Source organism: Petromyzon marinus, chromosome 24, assembly GCF_048934315.1.
Source record: "Petromyzon marinus isolate PM22_M1 ecotype Great Lakes invasive population chromosome 24, UKy_Petmar_22M1.pri1.0, whole genome shotgun sequence".
Classification (NCBI taxonomy): Eukaryota; Metazoa; Chordata; class Hyperoartia; order Petromyzontiformes; family Petromyzontidae; genus Petromyzon; species Petromyzon marinus.
Genome location: NC_133690.1, coordinates 16,608,839 through 16,625,232, shown reverse-complemented (window position 1 = coordinate 16,625,232; position 16,394 = coordinate 16,608,839). Strand labels below are relative to the sequence as shown.

The 16,394-nt window shown below is 48.6% G+C and overlaps 1 protein-coding gene across 2 annotated transcripts in view; it reads left to right on the top strand.

Annotated features, from left to right (window-relative positions):
- Positions 1-16,394, top strand: part of LOC116945624 (CD151 antigen) — a 31,608-nt gene that overhangs the window by 7,248 nt on the left and 7,966 nt on the right. Inside the window, exons 2-7 of one of the 2 annotated variants that reach the window (XM_032960115.2) lie at positions 7,846-7,975; positions 9,190-9,381; positions 12,648-12,722; positions 14,034-14,138; positions 15,128-15,286; positions 15,631-15,717. In XM_032960115.2, the coding sequence (XP_032816006.1) occupies positions 7,877-7,975; positions 9,190-9,381; positions 12,648-12,722; positions 14,034-14,138; positions 15,128-15,286; positions 15,631-15,717 (717 nt within the window). In that variant the 5' untranslated portion in view covers positions 7,846-7,876. Of the gene's footprint in view, positions 1-7,842; positions 7,976-9,189; positions 9,382-12,647; positions 12,723-14,033; positions 14,139-15,127; positions 15,287-15,630; positions 15,718-16,394 lie in introns of both variants that reach the window. The other variant, XM_032960114.2, reaches the window with a different exon arrangement.

Genomic DNA, 16,394 nt, shown 5'->3' with positions numbered 1-16,394 from the left:
CACGAATAGTACTTGCTCCGCTCCTCCGCATAGTCCACATGAGGGATCTTTAGTCTTTGTTCACACATGATATAGCGAGCGCTGTATTTACCAAGTCGCATAAAAATTTAAATAAATATATTGTGCGTAGTATCGTGAGATGTTAACTACCTCGCCCTGTATACAGGAAGTCGTGGGTTCAATCCCAACCCTGATCCCCGTATATTTGGAGTTTGCATGTCCTCCATGTGGTCGCGTGGATTTTTTTCCGGCTCCGGTTTTTCCCTTTCCACATTTAGAAATCAACATGCGTTTAGAGTATTTGATTCCGATACATTTCCACGTGATAATCCACTTCATTGTGCTCAGGTCGCTTCTAAAAGAGAGCTATATTGCTCAGTAGTATCCCGTGTGTGGTAGAACACTGACCCTTCAGTTTGTTCTCCCCTAAGTCAATTGTTCACACGTTGGAATTTAGTGAGGTGTAGTGGTGTACGAGTGTTTTGCCCTGTGCCCCCCCCCCCCCCGTCGGGTTTTGACACCTCTGCTCCACATGAACGCTGCCGGCGGCTAAATTAAACACAGCTGACGCTGGTGTCCATTAGGAGAATGAGTGCTGTGTGCGCTTGCAGAGAGAAAAAAAACAACTGTCAGAAACTGTCGTTCTCAGACATCTACTAGACATCTACTAGCCTTCACCCCCCTTCCATAGTCAAGCATTTTTGAGACAGCCAAATTTTCTGTTTTGATGCGCAAGGAGCAGGAGTACGTGTTGTTGATTGGGAAAGGTATGCAGGGGCTCCTCTACTTACGAACGAGTTCGGTTCCAGAGGTCTGTTCGTAAGTCGATTTGTTCGTAAGTCCAACTTTACTCTTGTCGATCCCAAACACCGTTGTGCGGCATTTACACTCAACACAGGGAATGGCATTACAAGTTGTATAATTTCCTGTAGATGCCACTGGTTCTTCATGTTCTGCAGATGTAGATGCCACTGGTTCTTCACGTTCTGCAGATGTAGATGCCACTGGTTCTTCACGTTCTGCAGATGTAGATGCCACTGGTTCTTCATGTTCTGCAGATGTAGATGCCATTGGTTCTTCACGTTCTACAGATGTAGATGCCACTGGTTCTTCACGTTCTACAGATGTAGATGCCACTGGTTCTTCATGTTCTGCAGATGTAGATGCCACTGGTTCTTCATGTTCTGCAGATGTAGATGCCACCACCGCCATCTATTTGCGCGGCGGTTGAGCTTACGACTCTCGGTCCGAACAGGCAACTGAACATACGGAGAGGTTTGTTCGTATCTCTGAAAGTTCGTAAGTCAAATGTTCGTAAGTAGAGGAGTCCCTGTATATATAAAATGTTAAAATGCAGCCCTGCAATGTCCTGCTCTCTCTGTTGGGAGAAAGAGCCTCCACGAGAGGGGACTCTTAGGAGCCCCTCTACAAAGTATTTTGGCCTTACTCTTCAATGATGGCCAAAGTCGTCTTGGTAGAGATGAGAGCCCATTCGCACTTTCACCGTGGCCTACCCATTTATACGGTTGTGCTAACCCCGTTACCCTTGGCAGCATCCCACTGTTGATTGGTTTCTATGGGATACGTGTTGCGAGGAGACACGGGGTGGCCCAGTGATGATTATTTCTTTAAAGCACTTCCCGTGACGCACTGATTTTTTATTGAACATGACTAGGATTTGCAAGCAACTCATTCTCCACTGCTGCTGTCATAGTCTGGAACTCCAATCCCTCAGCCATCTGTGCTCTCGACTCTCTCTGCCCCTGGTTCAAGTCCAGGCTCAAGACCCCTTTTTTATATTCTCTCTGTGAATGAGCGACTGCCTTTCTTCTCTACAGCTATAAAATAAATATGCCCCCACCATTTCGGTGCAGCGTCTTTGAGATGCGGTTGCTTTTAAACGCTATATAAATCCTCATTGTGTTTTATAGTGTTGCCAAATGAGAGTTGATTGATCGTAAACGTGAAAAAAGTGAAAGGCGTACGGTCATTCACTCTGGCATGTTTAACAGTTGCCAGCCCGCACAAAACGCCCTTAACCAGCCCGTACAGGCTAAAAGTCTGCAGTTTAATTCTCACTGTAGGAATTTAAAACTGTTTTGTGGGTTTATGTTAATTCCATAATTTTACTCTGAAAAGCTGTAGCAAAATGAAGTGCTGTTCAGCTACAGAGCTGAATGTATTTGCGCGCGAGTGTGTGTGTGTGTACAATTGTTTTCACTTGCACTATCGGTTCACGTGAACATGTCCTCACACTCGATTTGGTGCTTTCGTGACTGCAGGAATTAATCTTTGATTTTTTCGGTAAAGTCACGTAGAAATAAGAAAAAATGTATTTTTTTTCTTATTTCTACGTGACTTTACCGAAAAAAAACAAAGATTAATGTCCTCGCACGCCCGTTTCATCCTTCCTTCGATAAGAGCAAGTGTGATGAGTGAGAGACACATTTACGTACAGATCTGTGTGTAAGTTTGAATCAGAGGTGTCTGCTTCACATTTGACAAAGATAAAGATCCCCGGTATAGCCTGTAACAGACTGTTGGGACAAGTGCTGTGAGCGAGCACCTATGAAGGCTGGGTGACCAGTACCACGCCCGACCGCCTTTGTCTCCCCAGTTGCGATGTTTACATACCGCACCAAGTACTCATTTGAGGCTGAGTCGACCTAGGAGAGGCCCAGGACCGGTTCCGATAATCGTCACTGGAGTTGACCGTGAGCTGAAATCGAACCCGGGTCGTCGGGTTTAGAGCGCAGCACGCTAACTGCTTTACTACCGCTCCCCACATTGGACACGCACGCGTACACATTATCTCTGTTCATATGAATGAACGCTTTCAATGGAATTAATGTCCCGTTGTGTAACGGTCAGTACGTTTAGACTTGTGATCCAGATGTCGACGGGTTCGATTCGATCTCCCGATGCACCACTTGAGATAAAGTGTGCACCTTAAATCGCCCACTTCTGCCCATCCAGGAGCATAAATGGCTACACAGTTAGTTGATTGGCATGCCTTGTGTGATGGCGTAAAGTGTGGCTACTTCCACCTCTTCCAAGATATGTGCCATTAATCCCCTCTGGGGGATGGGTTCTTGAGAGCTTCCTCTCGTGGAGGCCTTGTCACCAGCATCGGTGTTACAAATAACTTGCAAGGCTGCACCTTTGCCATTACCTATTTCACGACCCATGCGATATCCAGAGCGCTGATTCAGACCGAGGGCTCTACCTCCCATAGGACTAAGAGAAAGATTCCCTGTGTAGCCTCCATAGACTGTTGGGAGCAGCAAGAGCTGTTGTTGAGCACCGGTTAGCATGGCACACAAAGCGTGCTGTTAGCAGCACCTTACCCAGCTGCCTCTTGTTTTCCCAGTGCTGGTGTTGACACACCGCAGCGGATATTGTACACAATTAAAGCAGAATTAACCTGCAGAGAGCGCAGGACAGGCTCTGTTACCAGTTTCCACTGATGCCATCCGTGGCCAGGAGTCGAACCCAAGTCGCCAAGTTCATCATCGCTCTGAGCGCGAGTCGCTTGTTCCCGCTACGTTCCACTGCGTACCAGCGCGCGCTCAAGACGGTCAAGCACACGCTGTGTGTGGGAGGGCGTTATATCTGAGTGAGTCATTAATCCCATCCGGCTCATTCCAATATGAGCTCAGCCGTTCCTGTGTTGCTTTGGAATTTTCTTTTACGAGCCCCGACCCATTCGCTTCCTAAAGGTCTCGCTTCTCTGCCCCACAGGCCCAGTCCAGCGCCGTGCAGTATCGAACTGCACCCACGTTATTTGGCCTGTGGTGGCGGCGCACAAGCACAGATACAAAACGAATAATAATTGATCGGTCATCACAATCGTCCAGCAGCACTTGTGGCCTTACGATGAAACAAAAAATGCGTAACGGGTGACGTTTCCAGCAATGGTCCTTCCTCATCGCACATGACTTGAGGGCAGAAAGGTGGAGAGGATAAGGCATGGAGACCGCACGGCATGGAGACTGTTGAGAAGTACTTTTTTTCTCTCAAGTTTTCTCGTGGACAGTTTTTGAATTGGCATATGAATAGCTACTTTTTCGCAGCCGTGGGGTAACGGAAAAACCCTTCGCGCTTAATCAAAGAGTGTCGCTGTACTGTATATACATGTACACACGCACGGCTCAAATCTGTGAGCCCTGTCGATAACCAGTGAATGGTCATTGAGTCAACACGTCTCTTTTGGAAGGGGAGACCTATGGCAAACACATGGAACAACCACTATGGCATCAGTTATAACAATGAATGTTTACATTATTTGCTTGGCGCAGAGGCTCACAGGCTGCCATGAATCCGGTAACCTAAATTTGATTCCCATCCGTAGCTAAGGTCACTAGTCAGAGCCATGTTCTGCTCGAATGAGCATCGAGGCGGTGTAGAATAATCTTAAAGTTCATGTTGAAACGTGATTTTCAATTTTTTTTTAGGTTGAATATGAAATTTGGCAACGCATTTCAAGTGTACACGATTAACATCACGTCACTGAGTGGCGGCGACCTCACCACAGCACTCGTGCCAGGCTAGGTGCACTTTGAGGCCAATTTAAGTGTCGAAGGCTCGCTGACGGGAGGTCACGGACAGATAAAGGTGTTATGGGTTGACCGAAATGACTGACGGATGCACCACCCGTGCTCCCGACTGTGCCAAGGGTTGTGCGTTATTGCCACCCGGTGCTCCGCTCATCGTTGCGAGCATCGCTCCTCTGCCCTCCGTTATTGTTGGAGGCCGACCGCCTCCAACAGCCCAGCAGCGTCCTTCATGAGTCTCCTCCATAGAGGTCGATCTTAACACGCACTAATACGTACAGTACCACAGCATATGGTGTGCCCCCTTTTGTCTGTGACTGACGCTGCTTGCCCAGGGGGCACGTTTGCCCAGCCAGCAGGGGTGCACACACATGGTTTTCAGCAGTCGGGGAATTCGGCTCGCATTTACGACCGAACTTTGACACTTTGATATTTCGGGAGGAGGACATTCCCCGCCCTCGGCTCTTGTTTTTGCCGGCTTTCATGGAGCTCTTGCGCTGTGCGCGGCCAGGGGATATCAGGAGGGGAGGGACGCCTCTGCTCGAATGTTGAAACACGCCCCGCCTCCATTATCGGCAGGCGGATGCTTTAGCGGTGACAGCATGGTGGTGGCAGGCGGTGGGGAGGGGAGCAGGTGGTCGTGGTGGTGCTGGTTGTTGTTGTGGTGGCGGTGGGAGGGTGGGTGGTGTGTTGGATGGCGTTCTGCCAAGACCGCTTTTGTCCACATCTTCACCGTATCCTGGGTTCAGCGATGACACGGCCCATGACCCAAAGAGACATGTGGCAGATTTGCATGCCTGGTGTGGTTGGCACCTAGTATGGGTAAAAAGTAAAGGTGCGGGCCCTGTAACCGCTTGCTCACATCGCTGCTGGCAAATGGGCCTCCACTATAGAAAACTGTAGAGGGTTTTTGGTCTACTCTTCCACGTTGACTAGACAGGAATGATACCCATTTTTATTATTTTTAATCTTCAGCAGAGGGCATCCACACAAAATAATCTGTTGTACTCTACTTCTGTGCCCGCATAGCTGTTGTTCCCTGCCTTCGCCAACTTTCGCTGACCAGCGTGGTGTGAAGTATGCTTAAATAGCCCCATGATCATTATAGCACGAGGGGGGGAGGGCTTTCATCCAGCAGTGGATTGACAAAAAGAAGGCTTTCAAGTATTATTAGCATTCATTTTTTTATTTACAGAAATATACCGACGCAACTACTGTACCTCTTCTTTGCAAAAGAGGTGATGGATGTCAAGGTTTTCAACTTGGGGAAGACACTCCATGAAAAACAAACTGCTTTTATCTTGTAGCCACACAGCCTTGGCTGTTTGAAGATTAGTTAAAATTACAAGGGCGTTTAACCTGTCTTTAAAGATCGTACTCTCGTGACATTACTGAAGTGACATTTTTAATGGTGTTGATGTGCAAGTGGTGGGATTTTAGTTGAGCACTGTGGCTCAAGTGACTCCACAAGCTTTCAATTGACTTAATTTTCACGAGTATACTCTGCAACTCATGTCGGACAGCAGTATAAGGTACTTGTGCTTCGAGTTTTGGCCCTCTATGGATTAGGGATATTGAAGTGTTTGCAGTTGATCGACAAAGTCACATTGGGATTGTGGGCCCAGTCGTCCGTGGACAGTGTCGAAGGCAGTTATAGATTAACGACCAGACCACTCGGTGCGGAACAGTACGGCATCGCATTTAAAACAAGAGACTAAAAGTTACACATATTGCGTGGATTTCTCTTACACTCGCCAGGATGATTTTGTTCTCGGAAGTAGGTCATTGGCAATGAACACATTCCTGCGGAGGGAGCTGGTAGGAACGTTGGGTTGCTCGGTCAATGGCCAGGGTCAACGGCGGCACCACGTGGTGTATTCCGCACAATATGCCCAACTGTGAGGGCGGGCACAAGCCGGCGTGAGTAGGTTAAACGTTGAGTTTTATAAGGGCACCACGGGGTGACCAGCCCCTCCCCACCCAGCCCCTCCCCACCCTCCCCTCCCCACCCAGCCCCTCCCTCCCAACCCAGCCCCTCCCCACCCTCCCCTCTCTACCCAGCCCCACCCCTCCCATTTCTGGATGCACGACGGACGGACGGACACAATAATCCCCTGTGGGCTGGTGGAACCAGGAGGTTCCTACCAGTATAACCTTGTATTATATTTTGAGCCACACAACGAGATGAAGTCGCGTAATGACGTCACCGGGAGAACAATGCGATTGGAGGTGCCTGCTTTTAGCACTGATTTAAATAATTCTCTTGGCGCTGGGTTTTGTTTCAAATTGTGGCCATGTTTGATACATTTTTTGCCAGTTTCGTATCGGGTGAGTCTCAAACAGCAACACAACTTTACACCAAAGTTTATTTTTCACATTGGAATTTTTGAGTCATTGCACCAACATGGCACGGACAGACAGACAAAGCGAATTAATTAATGATTTCAAGGCTCTTTGGTTCTTTCGGTAAAGCCACGTAGGTAGAAAAAATAATAGATCACGACGTTTCGATCGCAACACAAGCGACCGTCTTCAGGTGAGAGGGAAAAAGCGACTGAAACAAGGTCTTATGTAGGCTTGAGATGGGTGCAGCCTCAGGGTAATAGGGCGGGGCTAGAGATGGTCTGCCTGAGGCTGTGGAAGCGGCTATTGTCTGCTACCTACGTGACTTTACCGAAAGAACCAAAAAGTATGGATTCCTGCAGTCACGAAAGCTTCAAATCAAGATTAATGATTTCAACCTAAGTTTTAAAAGCGTTAAAACATTTTACAGTACATTCATGTAATCGTTCGGCGATGTATTAAAATACCCGCTCTGGACTTGTCACATAACTCAAGGTGCGAAGCTGCACCTTCACAGCTCTGATTCGTTGTAGGAATGCTGCAAGTTATGAAAAACGGTGGCGTCCAAACGGAGCGATCACGGACCCCGCGTGCGGTGGGCCGGCGCTGTTCAATCGGCGCCGCGGATTTTGACTCCGTTCGTCGGAGTTATGATTTATTACAAACTCACATTTTTTTTAAACGTCAAATAAATGTTGTCGGTCGCACTTTGGAGCCGAGCAGCAGCATTCCGGCATGCCGGTGAGCCGAGGAGCAGCACGGGGGGATCGTTTGCGATGACTTGCAGGTGTTTGCTCTCTTAGCCGGGGGGGAACTATGCTTGTGGGCTTTCATTGATCTGTGGAACCTGAGTTCCACAGATATGCCCGTTGCTTGACCCAAGGTAATAAAAAACACCTGTTGTTTGCTTTCAATGTGTTTATTTTGGCGTCCCTCTGTCCGGCAGCAGGAGTTGACCGGTTGGCAGGACAGAGGTCAGCATGGCCGGGGCGAAGAACTACGAGGACAAGGATGGGGGGGACGCGTGTGGCACTGTCTGCCTCAAGTATCTGCTCTTCATATTCAACTTCATCTTCTGGGTGAGGGGATGCTCCTGGCCTGCTTGCCCGTTCACTCGTTCACCTGCTCGTTCGCCTGCTCGCCTGCACACTCGCTCACTTTCTCACCCGTTCACTCGCTCAGCAACTCATCTGCTCATTCTGCTACTCGACCACTCACCTTTTCTCCCCCTCACTTGTTCACCTGCGCAACCGCTCACCTGCTCACTCACCCATTCACACGCTCACCCGCTAACCAATAACTTTAGGATTAAACCGAAAGCCTTCTCCTCTGAGCATATGTGCAATCCAGATAATTTGTCTTTTCTGGATTCGACTTTTATTCCTTCCTTCTTAGTTTCTCTCACTTGCCTTCCCACCGATATTTTTTCCCCATTTCACACTATACCCACTTCTCTAGAGTTTCCAGTGTCCACATCTCCGCTGTATCTCACTCATCACTTCACACTAAGGTGTTTACGACCCTCTACTTCAATTCCCCCGCTCTTTCTTATCATCAGCAGCACCGCTTTATTGTCGCCTGCATTTAAATGCCGCATTGCGAACAGGGGCACGTGAGCACAATCATCACATCTAATCCAGCGATGGCATAGACATGTCCTGTGACAAAGTCACACAAAGTGGTTTCTGTGCTTGCTTATATCCCCGCAATACTGCTATCTACATTCTACCGCACCTCAGAACGCCGTGCATATTCAATGGGCAATGTATATGTTATGGAGAGAAAGAGGCGGTCAGTCATCGGCAGATGAGAAGAGGAATGTCTCCAGCCTGGACTTGAACAGGGACAGACCCGGCACTACAGATGGCTGGCGATAGAGCGTTCCAGACAATGGTGGCAGCAGAGATGAATGAATGACTTCCCACTGAACGAAGGGTAACTGGGGGATTTGGTTGCTGGCGTGGAGAGTTCGTGGAGGGCAGTAGAGTGAGACGAGAGGGGGGGAGAGGTTAGGAAGTTGTTTCTCTGGAGGCTGGGAGATCGTCGATCGAGGTTTGGCTGCCGGGTTGGTGGCATTAATCGCGAATTCTCACTTAGCAGAGTGGGCAGCATGAAGTTCTGTCATCTTTCCACGTTGGCAGGGTAGTGTGTGGAGGGCGGTAGAGTGAGATGAGAGGGTAGAGGTAGGTAGGGGCGAATCCAAGGATGGTCTTGAAGATGGTGAGCGCGACCTTGAAATTGATTCGGTTTTTCGGTTTTATGTGACCGGTCATGCCCTCTCGCCTGTACGCAGCTGGCAGGCTGCGGGGTGATGGCGGTAGGCATCTGGACGCTGGTGGAGAAGGCCGACTACATCAGCCTGCTGGCCTCCAGCACCTTCGCTGCCACCGCTTACATCCTGGTGATCGCCGGGGCTGTCGTCATGGTAACGGGCGCGCTGGGATGCTGCGCCGTCGTCAAGGAGCGTAAGACCTTCCTCCAAGCTGTGAGTTTCTCCGCACGCTAGTGCCACGCTCGTTAATTGGGTCCTCATTCACGGTTCTTAACTCGAACTTTTTCTATTATAATAATAGGGTTTTTCCCCATTTTTCTTGCAACAAAACTGAAACCTTTTTTACAATGATTCATGTCTGCATTAACCACAATACCTGCAGTCAAGATGCCTTTTGGCGTCATCTGGTCGAGCACCAATTGGGTCGAGGCTCAAAAGAAAGCCGTCCCTTGGTGTGGACCAATCAGTTTTAAGGACAATGCATATAATATCATAGTATGTTTTTTGTTTGCATTTTGACTGCAGGTATTGTGGTTAATGCAGACATGAATCCTTGTAATAAAGGTTTCAGTTTTGTTGCTAGAAAAAAGGGGAAAAAACCCTATTATTACATTTTGGTACTGGCAAAGGAGGTCTAATGATGTCGAACTTTTTCATTCACTCGATTAAAAAAAGGGATTGAAAACCATTCGTCGAGATGTGATAAGCATAATATAATTGTTCGCATAACCAGCTCCCAACATTCAACTTTCACAATTGATATTACATATCAAACCGGTTATTGGAGCGATGGTGCAGTGGTTATAAACCCTGTGACCTGAGTTCGATTCCTGATCACGTTTATCATTAACACGAGGAGCAAGTCATATCTGAACCGGTCCTGCCCCACTCCTCACTTCACCAATTTGCATCGACCAGCATGGTGAAGTATAGCTTCCCGGTACTTGCGCCACCTGAAGTCCGCGGTTGGCATGCACGCCTTCTGGCTGTAGCAAGCGCCAGCCCCGACCAGGGGTGAGACACCGCTGATTCACTCTGGCGCACCGCTTCCTCCATCGCAGCACTCCCTTAAACAGCTGCCCCCCCCCCCGGCTCCGCAGCCAGCTAGGCGCATAGCTATGCGTGGATTGTCCGATCACGATATTGCGTATTAAACCAGCGGTTAATGGAGCGGTGGGCCTGAGGGCAGGTGACTGACTCAAGGTCCCTCCATTCCACCCGATCGAATGCTCCACTTAGCTCAGCAGAACCGTGCAAGTGCGACGGAAAGATATGAGACGCTATTTTAGAACACTGGATGGTCAAAGCGAAACAAAAAATAATGGATTGATAGTTGATGTTTTGGGTTGGGACACGTGTAACGATCTGGCCTAATTCGCATCGTTAAGACCCTCCACCACATTTAACAACGCACCAGTTATTTTTGTTTCAGCTCGTTGGTAAGTTTTGCAATTAGATACATAATTAGATACTAAATGCTCCTGTGTTTTGTTCTGACTCGTCCTGCAGATGCTTGGTGTAGTTACAAGCGAAACGTCGCATATCTAATTGCTGTAAAAATTTGGTGTGAGAATTGTTCTCCAACTCACCGGGTGAGCGAGCTGCGACAATAATAATTGGCGCGTTCTTATACCCTTGTGCACATGCCAATTTAATTTGTTTGGCTGTGTCGGGCAGTGGTGAGTCTTAATGACTAAAACATTTGCCCGGATAATTAACGTGATCTGAGCGAAAAAAATCCATTATGAATCATAATACTGACTGCAAAGATCCTTGGTGTTAAGCTCAAGAATCGGATTGTCACATCAAATTGCAACCCCGACATCGTGACAATTCACCAAACCGCTCGGCGGGAGGTTGGATCGCTGTATCCTACAAACCAATGCAGTCTCTCCGTCCTCTCGCATGACAAAGCCATTGTGACTCGCTTTATGCATATGCTGCGCTTGTGGTAACGCTGGGTGCAGTGACTGGATTATGTAACGGTTTTGGGGTGGGGTTGGTGGATCGCGTAAAAGAATGGAGCCACCCTGTACGTCTGCGAGTGTTTGTGAGCGTCCGCCTGTGTAGCAGTAAGGGGCAGTACAGAAACTCGGTTTCAGACCAGTTAAAATGTTTCTCATACGTGTTTTTTTTTATTTTTATGGCTACTGCAGTTTTTTCCCAGATACAAAATATGACATCTACCAAGTTTTAAGATACGAACGAGCATTAGTCTGCCAGTAGTGGGCGATTATTGCTGCAATGTGTAATGCCAATGGGCTATAAGATATACACAACAAACAACCATTCAAAAGCGTAGCCATCCCGAATAATTGTCTCGAGACTTCGGGCAAAGTTTTCTTTATGTAAACAATCATCATTAAAGCACTGGCCTTCCTACGGCTGTTAAGCAGCACAAGTGGCAAGTTGGTGCTCGTTGAGTTTGAGCTCCGTTGGGAGGTCGCCCGCCGGATCGCTACGCACCATCGCCCTGGCAAACCGGTCGGTTGTGCTTTCTGACAGTTTGCCAGGACCCTCTCTGGAAGCTGATAAAACAATTTTTTTTTTACCAACAACAACCTGCATTCTTGCAAGGGAGGGGGTGGTGGTGGTGATAGCAGAGCCAGGGATGGAAGGGAGAGAGGGAGAGTGCTTGGGACGGAGATATGGTTGGTGGTTTAATGTCTTCACCATTGAGAAGTAATCAAGCCCATGACCATGTGTGCTTTGTTTCAATAAGAGTGGGCACAGTAAAACCGGAGTTCGTGCTCAAATTTGAGGTGTTCTAACAAAGCCATGAAAATCCATATTTACTGTAAATCTACTTGCTGGATAAAGGCCTCCCTCCTCCACATGTCACGTCAGACATGGGGGTTACTTGAACATACTTCACCATGCCAGCCTGTGAGTGTTAAGGCTATACAGAGTTATCTTTATCTTTTACCCTGTATGTGTGTGTGTGGCGAGCGGCAGTATAGTGGGTTAGTGCACTGCGCTATGGACCTGGCAGCCTTGAATTTAATTCCCGGCCGTGGCTTACATGAGTGTCGAGTGATATCCGAACTAGTCCTCGGACTCCTGTAAGTCGACTCAGTCTTAAAAATGAGTACCTGGTGTGGTGTGTGATGTCAATCTGGAGGTATCTGCCAAAGCTCATTTGCACTGCAAGGAATTTGATTTAACAGTTTAGCACATAGGCTTTCGCGACCAATATCCAAAAGTAGACGTTTTTTGGGTTAGATCGCGATCTCACCCAAAAAACCTCTACTATGGATAATTTTATTTAACATTTGATAAATATTTTCATTTTTTTAAATTCCGCATGTGATAGCTGTTGTTTCTGATTTAAATTTTACCTTTAGATTTATTTAGCGTTTTTCACTTTGGTGTGGGCCAGTAAACGGAATGAGACTCGTCCTGTCTGCCTTGACTTGTTGGCCGGTCAAATAAAAAAATTAACTCGATCTTTGTCCGTGTCTTCTTGTGTGTGTGTGCAGTACTTCATACTGCTGCTGCTCATCTTTCTGCTGGAGATCATTGCCGGAGTCCTCGCTTACATCTACCACCAGCAGGTGAACATGTCACCCCCGTCTGTTCTTGCATCACTTCCCTGGTTGCCGGTTAAACTCCGCATTGAATTCAAGGGCCTTTTCACATTTAAAGGCCCTGAATGATCTCGCACATCTGTACATTGGGGAGTGTTGCTGCTGTGCCCCTACAGCTCCAAAAAGAACTCTGAGGTCGGTGGACTTGGACAAAACTATAAACTATTTCAACTTTTTATTTTACCAGGTAAAGCCCACTCAGCTATACGGCTCTTTTTCAGAAGTGACCTGGCCACAAATGATGGCCCAATGAAGTGGCTTATGTGGAAATTTCGAGCAGCCAAATGCTCTTCACACATGTTTCTAATAGTGGAGGGAAAAATCGGAGGACCCAGAGAAAAATCCATGCTATCACGGGGAGAGAGAGATGCAAACTCTAAATATGCAGGTGTCAGGGTCGCGATCGAACCCACAACGTCCTGTATACCAGACACGCTAATTAACATCTCGCCACCGTGGCACCCTCTGCATCGACAGAACGAAGCACAGGCTCATGGGTGATTAGGCCTTCGCTTCTACGTATGTACGTATGTATGTTAAACTTCTTTGGAACCGTACGTAGCCAAACGTGCTCATGGGAGGTGCGGGGGGAAGGACAACAAACTAAACACAAAAGCAGTTGTAAAGAAATGAGTGGCACCTGGACTGTGAAACTCTCTGCCGAAGGCTGTCAGGGAGTCCAGTTCATATTTTAACTTAGCCACTGCTTACCTAACCTCCGATATCTCTTCATCCTTTTAGTGACACAAGATTATACCTGTGTTTTTATTTTTGCAGGAGTAGATTCATTATTAGACATGACCGGATCCTTCAGTTAATTGATGTAAATCAAATTGTCACGCTCACAATACATGCATGTAATCGCGAGTGTGTGTGCGTGTGAGATAGAATCGGTTGTGTACCATTGCTGGACGCCATACGCAAGGTTTACCTCCGGACAAAAGAAACGAACGCAACCGAACAGACGAATATGAAAGAAAGAATATGAAAGAAAACGAGTTGGACAATACAAACCAGCCGTATTTTTTTTTATATTTTAATCAAATATCGCATCGAATCGCGATAACGAATTGTGGACAAATTCATTGAGTCTCGGTGGAGAGAGGAGGGAGAAGCACTCCTGTCGGTATCGGCGTAGCGGGCAGCACCGATAGCAACGTAGCTTTTCCGAAAACGTTTACCCCCGGCCGCCTCCAGCGAGGCTGAAACGGCGTTGGTTCTCTTTGTCGTTTGTCTCTCCGTCTGTGGTTTCGACGTCGCCGACGTGGCCGTGCGCAGCTGAGCTTGGAGCTTCACCAGCACCTGAACAGCACCATGGTGGAGAACTACCAGCAGGACCAGCAGGAGCGCGTCACGTCCGCCGTGGACAAGCTGCAGCAGGAGGTGAGCGAGCAGCGGGGCGCTCATGCTTCTTCATCATTTTTGGGAAGTCGATCGACAATGTTTATGAGTTCTATATTTTTATTTTATTTTATTTTCTCCGGGTAAGGCCTCACTGAGCTACGTAGCTCTTTTTCAGAAGCGGCCTGGCTATCACAAATTATAGCCCAACGAAGTGGCTTATCATCACGTGGAAATTTACAGCAGCCGGTGGACAGCTTCGGGAGTAGCTTTGCAGTGAAAATCTCCAACGCTGCTGGTGAATGATGGAAGAGTGCAGTGGCGGTGCTGTGTGATTCACGGTTTGAGATGTATACTCACGTGGATGCTCGTAGATATACATAGAGACCCATAGACTCGCGTAGTCTTACATAGAGACTCATAGACTCGCATAGACTTACACGGAGACCCTTAGACATAAATGGACGCATTTTCTTTCGTTTGATTGGGAGTTGTTCAGCAGTGTTTATACGTCCACGTGGAGAGGTCGTTGTGTGGGCCGGTAAACGGCTTTAGGAGTAGCCCCGTGGTGAAAGTCTGCACTTCTGCCGGCGAATGATCGAAGCGGTCAGTGGCGTTACGATGTTTTCCATCAATTTAGTAAAAGTGGTCGGCAGTGTGTGCGTGCGTACGGATTTCTGTGGTTCGCTACGGCTGCACTGTTGAGGGGGGCCGCCTGGCGCGTGATGTCTCCGCACAGGGTTGGGACGCAGATAACAAGTTGCCGCGCTGTCAGTCGCTCCAAAAAATATTTTTACGCGCGACTAATCGGATGTATTTACTCGCAACATTAATTAGTGATTCTTTTGTTTTTTTCGTGAGCAAATAAAACATTTCGGCTAAAGAATAAATGAGCAGCGATGATCGCGATATGGCGGTATTCTATAAAAACGGGCGATACGATTAACGGGGGGGACCTCGCATCGGTACAATAACATCGTAGCGTCGCCGTGCTGCGGCATCGCAACCTGCCTCCCTCTCCCCTCCCACAGTTCAAGTGCTGTGGCAGCAAGAACTACCAGGACTGGGCGAGCAGCCGCTACATTCGCTCGGCGGCGAGCAACGACCGCCTCGTGCCGGACTCGTGCTGCAAGACGCGCACGCCCAGCTGCGGCAAGCGCACGCACCCGTCCAACATCTACAACGTGGAGGTGCGCGATGCCGTGGTTCCGCTCGGTCGCACCGCTACGCCGGCCGCTTGCCGCACGCGCCTGTCCACAAGAGGGGTGGTCGTGGTGGTGGTGGTCGTGGTGGTGGTACGGCACGCTCTGGACGAGGCCCCCCAGCCCCTTCCTCCACGCCCTGCTGGCTGTGGGAACCGCTTGCCCCCACCGCCTATCCCCCCTGCAGTCTTTAACATCTGTTTGGTTGCATGGTGGTTGGCCACCCGAGCGTTATCCAGGATCGATTATGCCAGTGTACGTGTCTGCGCACATGTGATTTTGTTTATGCGCTCGTGTGGTTGTGTGTGTGTGCACGCGTGCGTGCTGAGCAGGGCGGCTGCATCACCAAGCTGGAGAAGTTCCTGTCTGACCACCTGCTCATCATCGGCGCTGTGGGCATTGGTGTTGCCTGCCTGCAGGTACGGCCAGCAGTCGAGGCCGCTTCACACATCATTAGAACCTGGGGAAGTCCTCGGTCTGTCTTGAGCATTGCGTTCTAGAGCCTATTTAGGGCTAGGGCAGACCTCGGCTTGTGACCTTGGCCTTTGTGATTGCCTGCGAGTCTCACTGCCTCTCCTTTATCAGTTACGATGATTGAATGCTGATTGTGCTATCAGCATCATGTCCATGTGGATCTCGCCCTTCGTGTTGGATAATGGCCCACGGAAGCGGATATCACACAGAGCTACCTCTGAGCTCTTTTTTAAGTGACTGGGTCTACGCATTAGAGGGCAGCACCTTCCCACCCATATTAAGAGCATTGTTTGTCGAATGGGAGCCATAAATTAAGTGGAGAGCCAAGTTTAATGTGGAGGGTTATGTTATGCAGTCATTGGTGACTCAACTGAGATCGTCAACTCACAGCACTTGAGAATTCGGTTTAATCACAGGCAGCAGCTGCCTGGAGTTGATCATAGTGTCTCGGCAGTACTGGCTCAGCGCTCAGATCCTCGGAGCTACCCGGCCACCTGATAACTGGCTTCCCTTGTAAGGGGTGCCAAGTGGAGGACGATAGGACCCACCAAACAAATTGCTCGGATCTTGTAGATGCACACCTAGGCTGCGGATTTTGGGCCGTGTGACGCAGTTTGAAGGT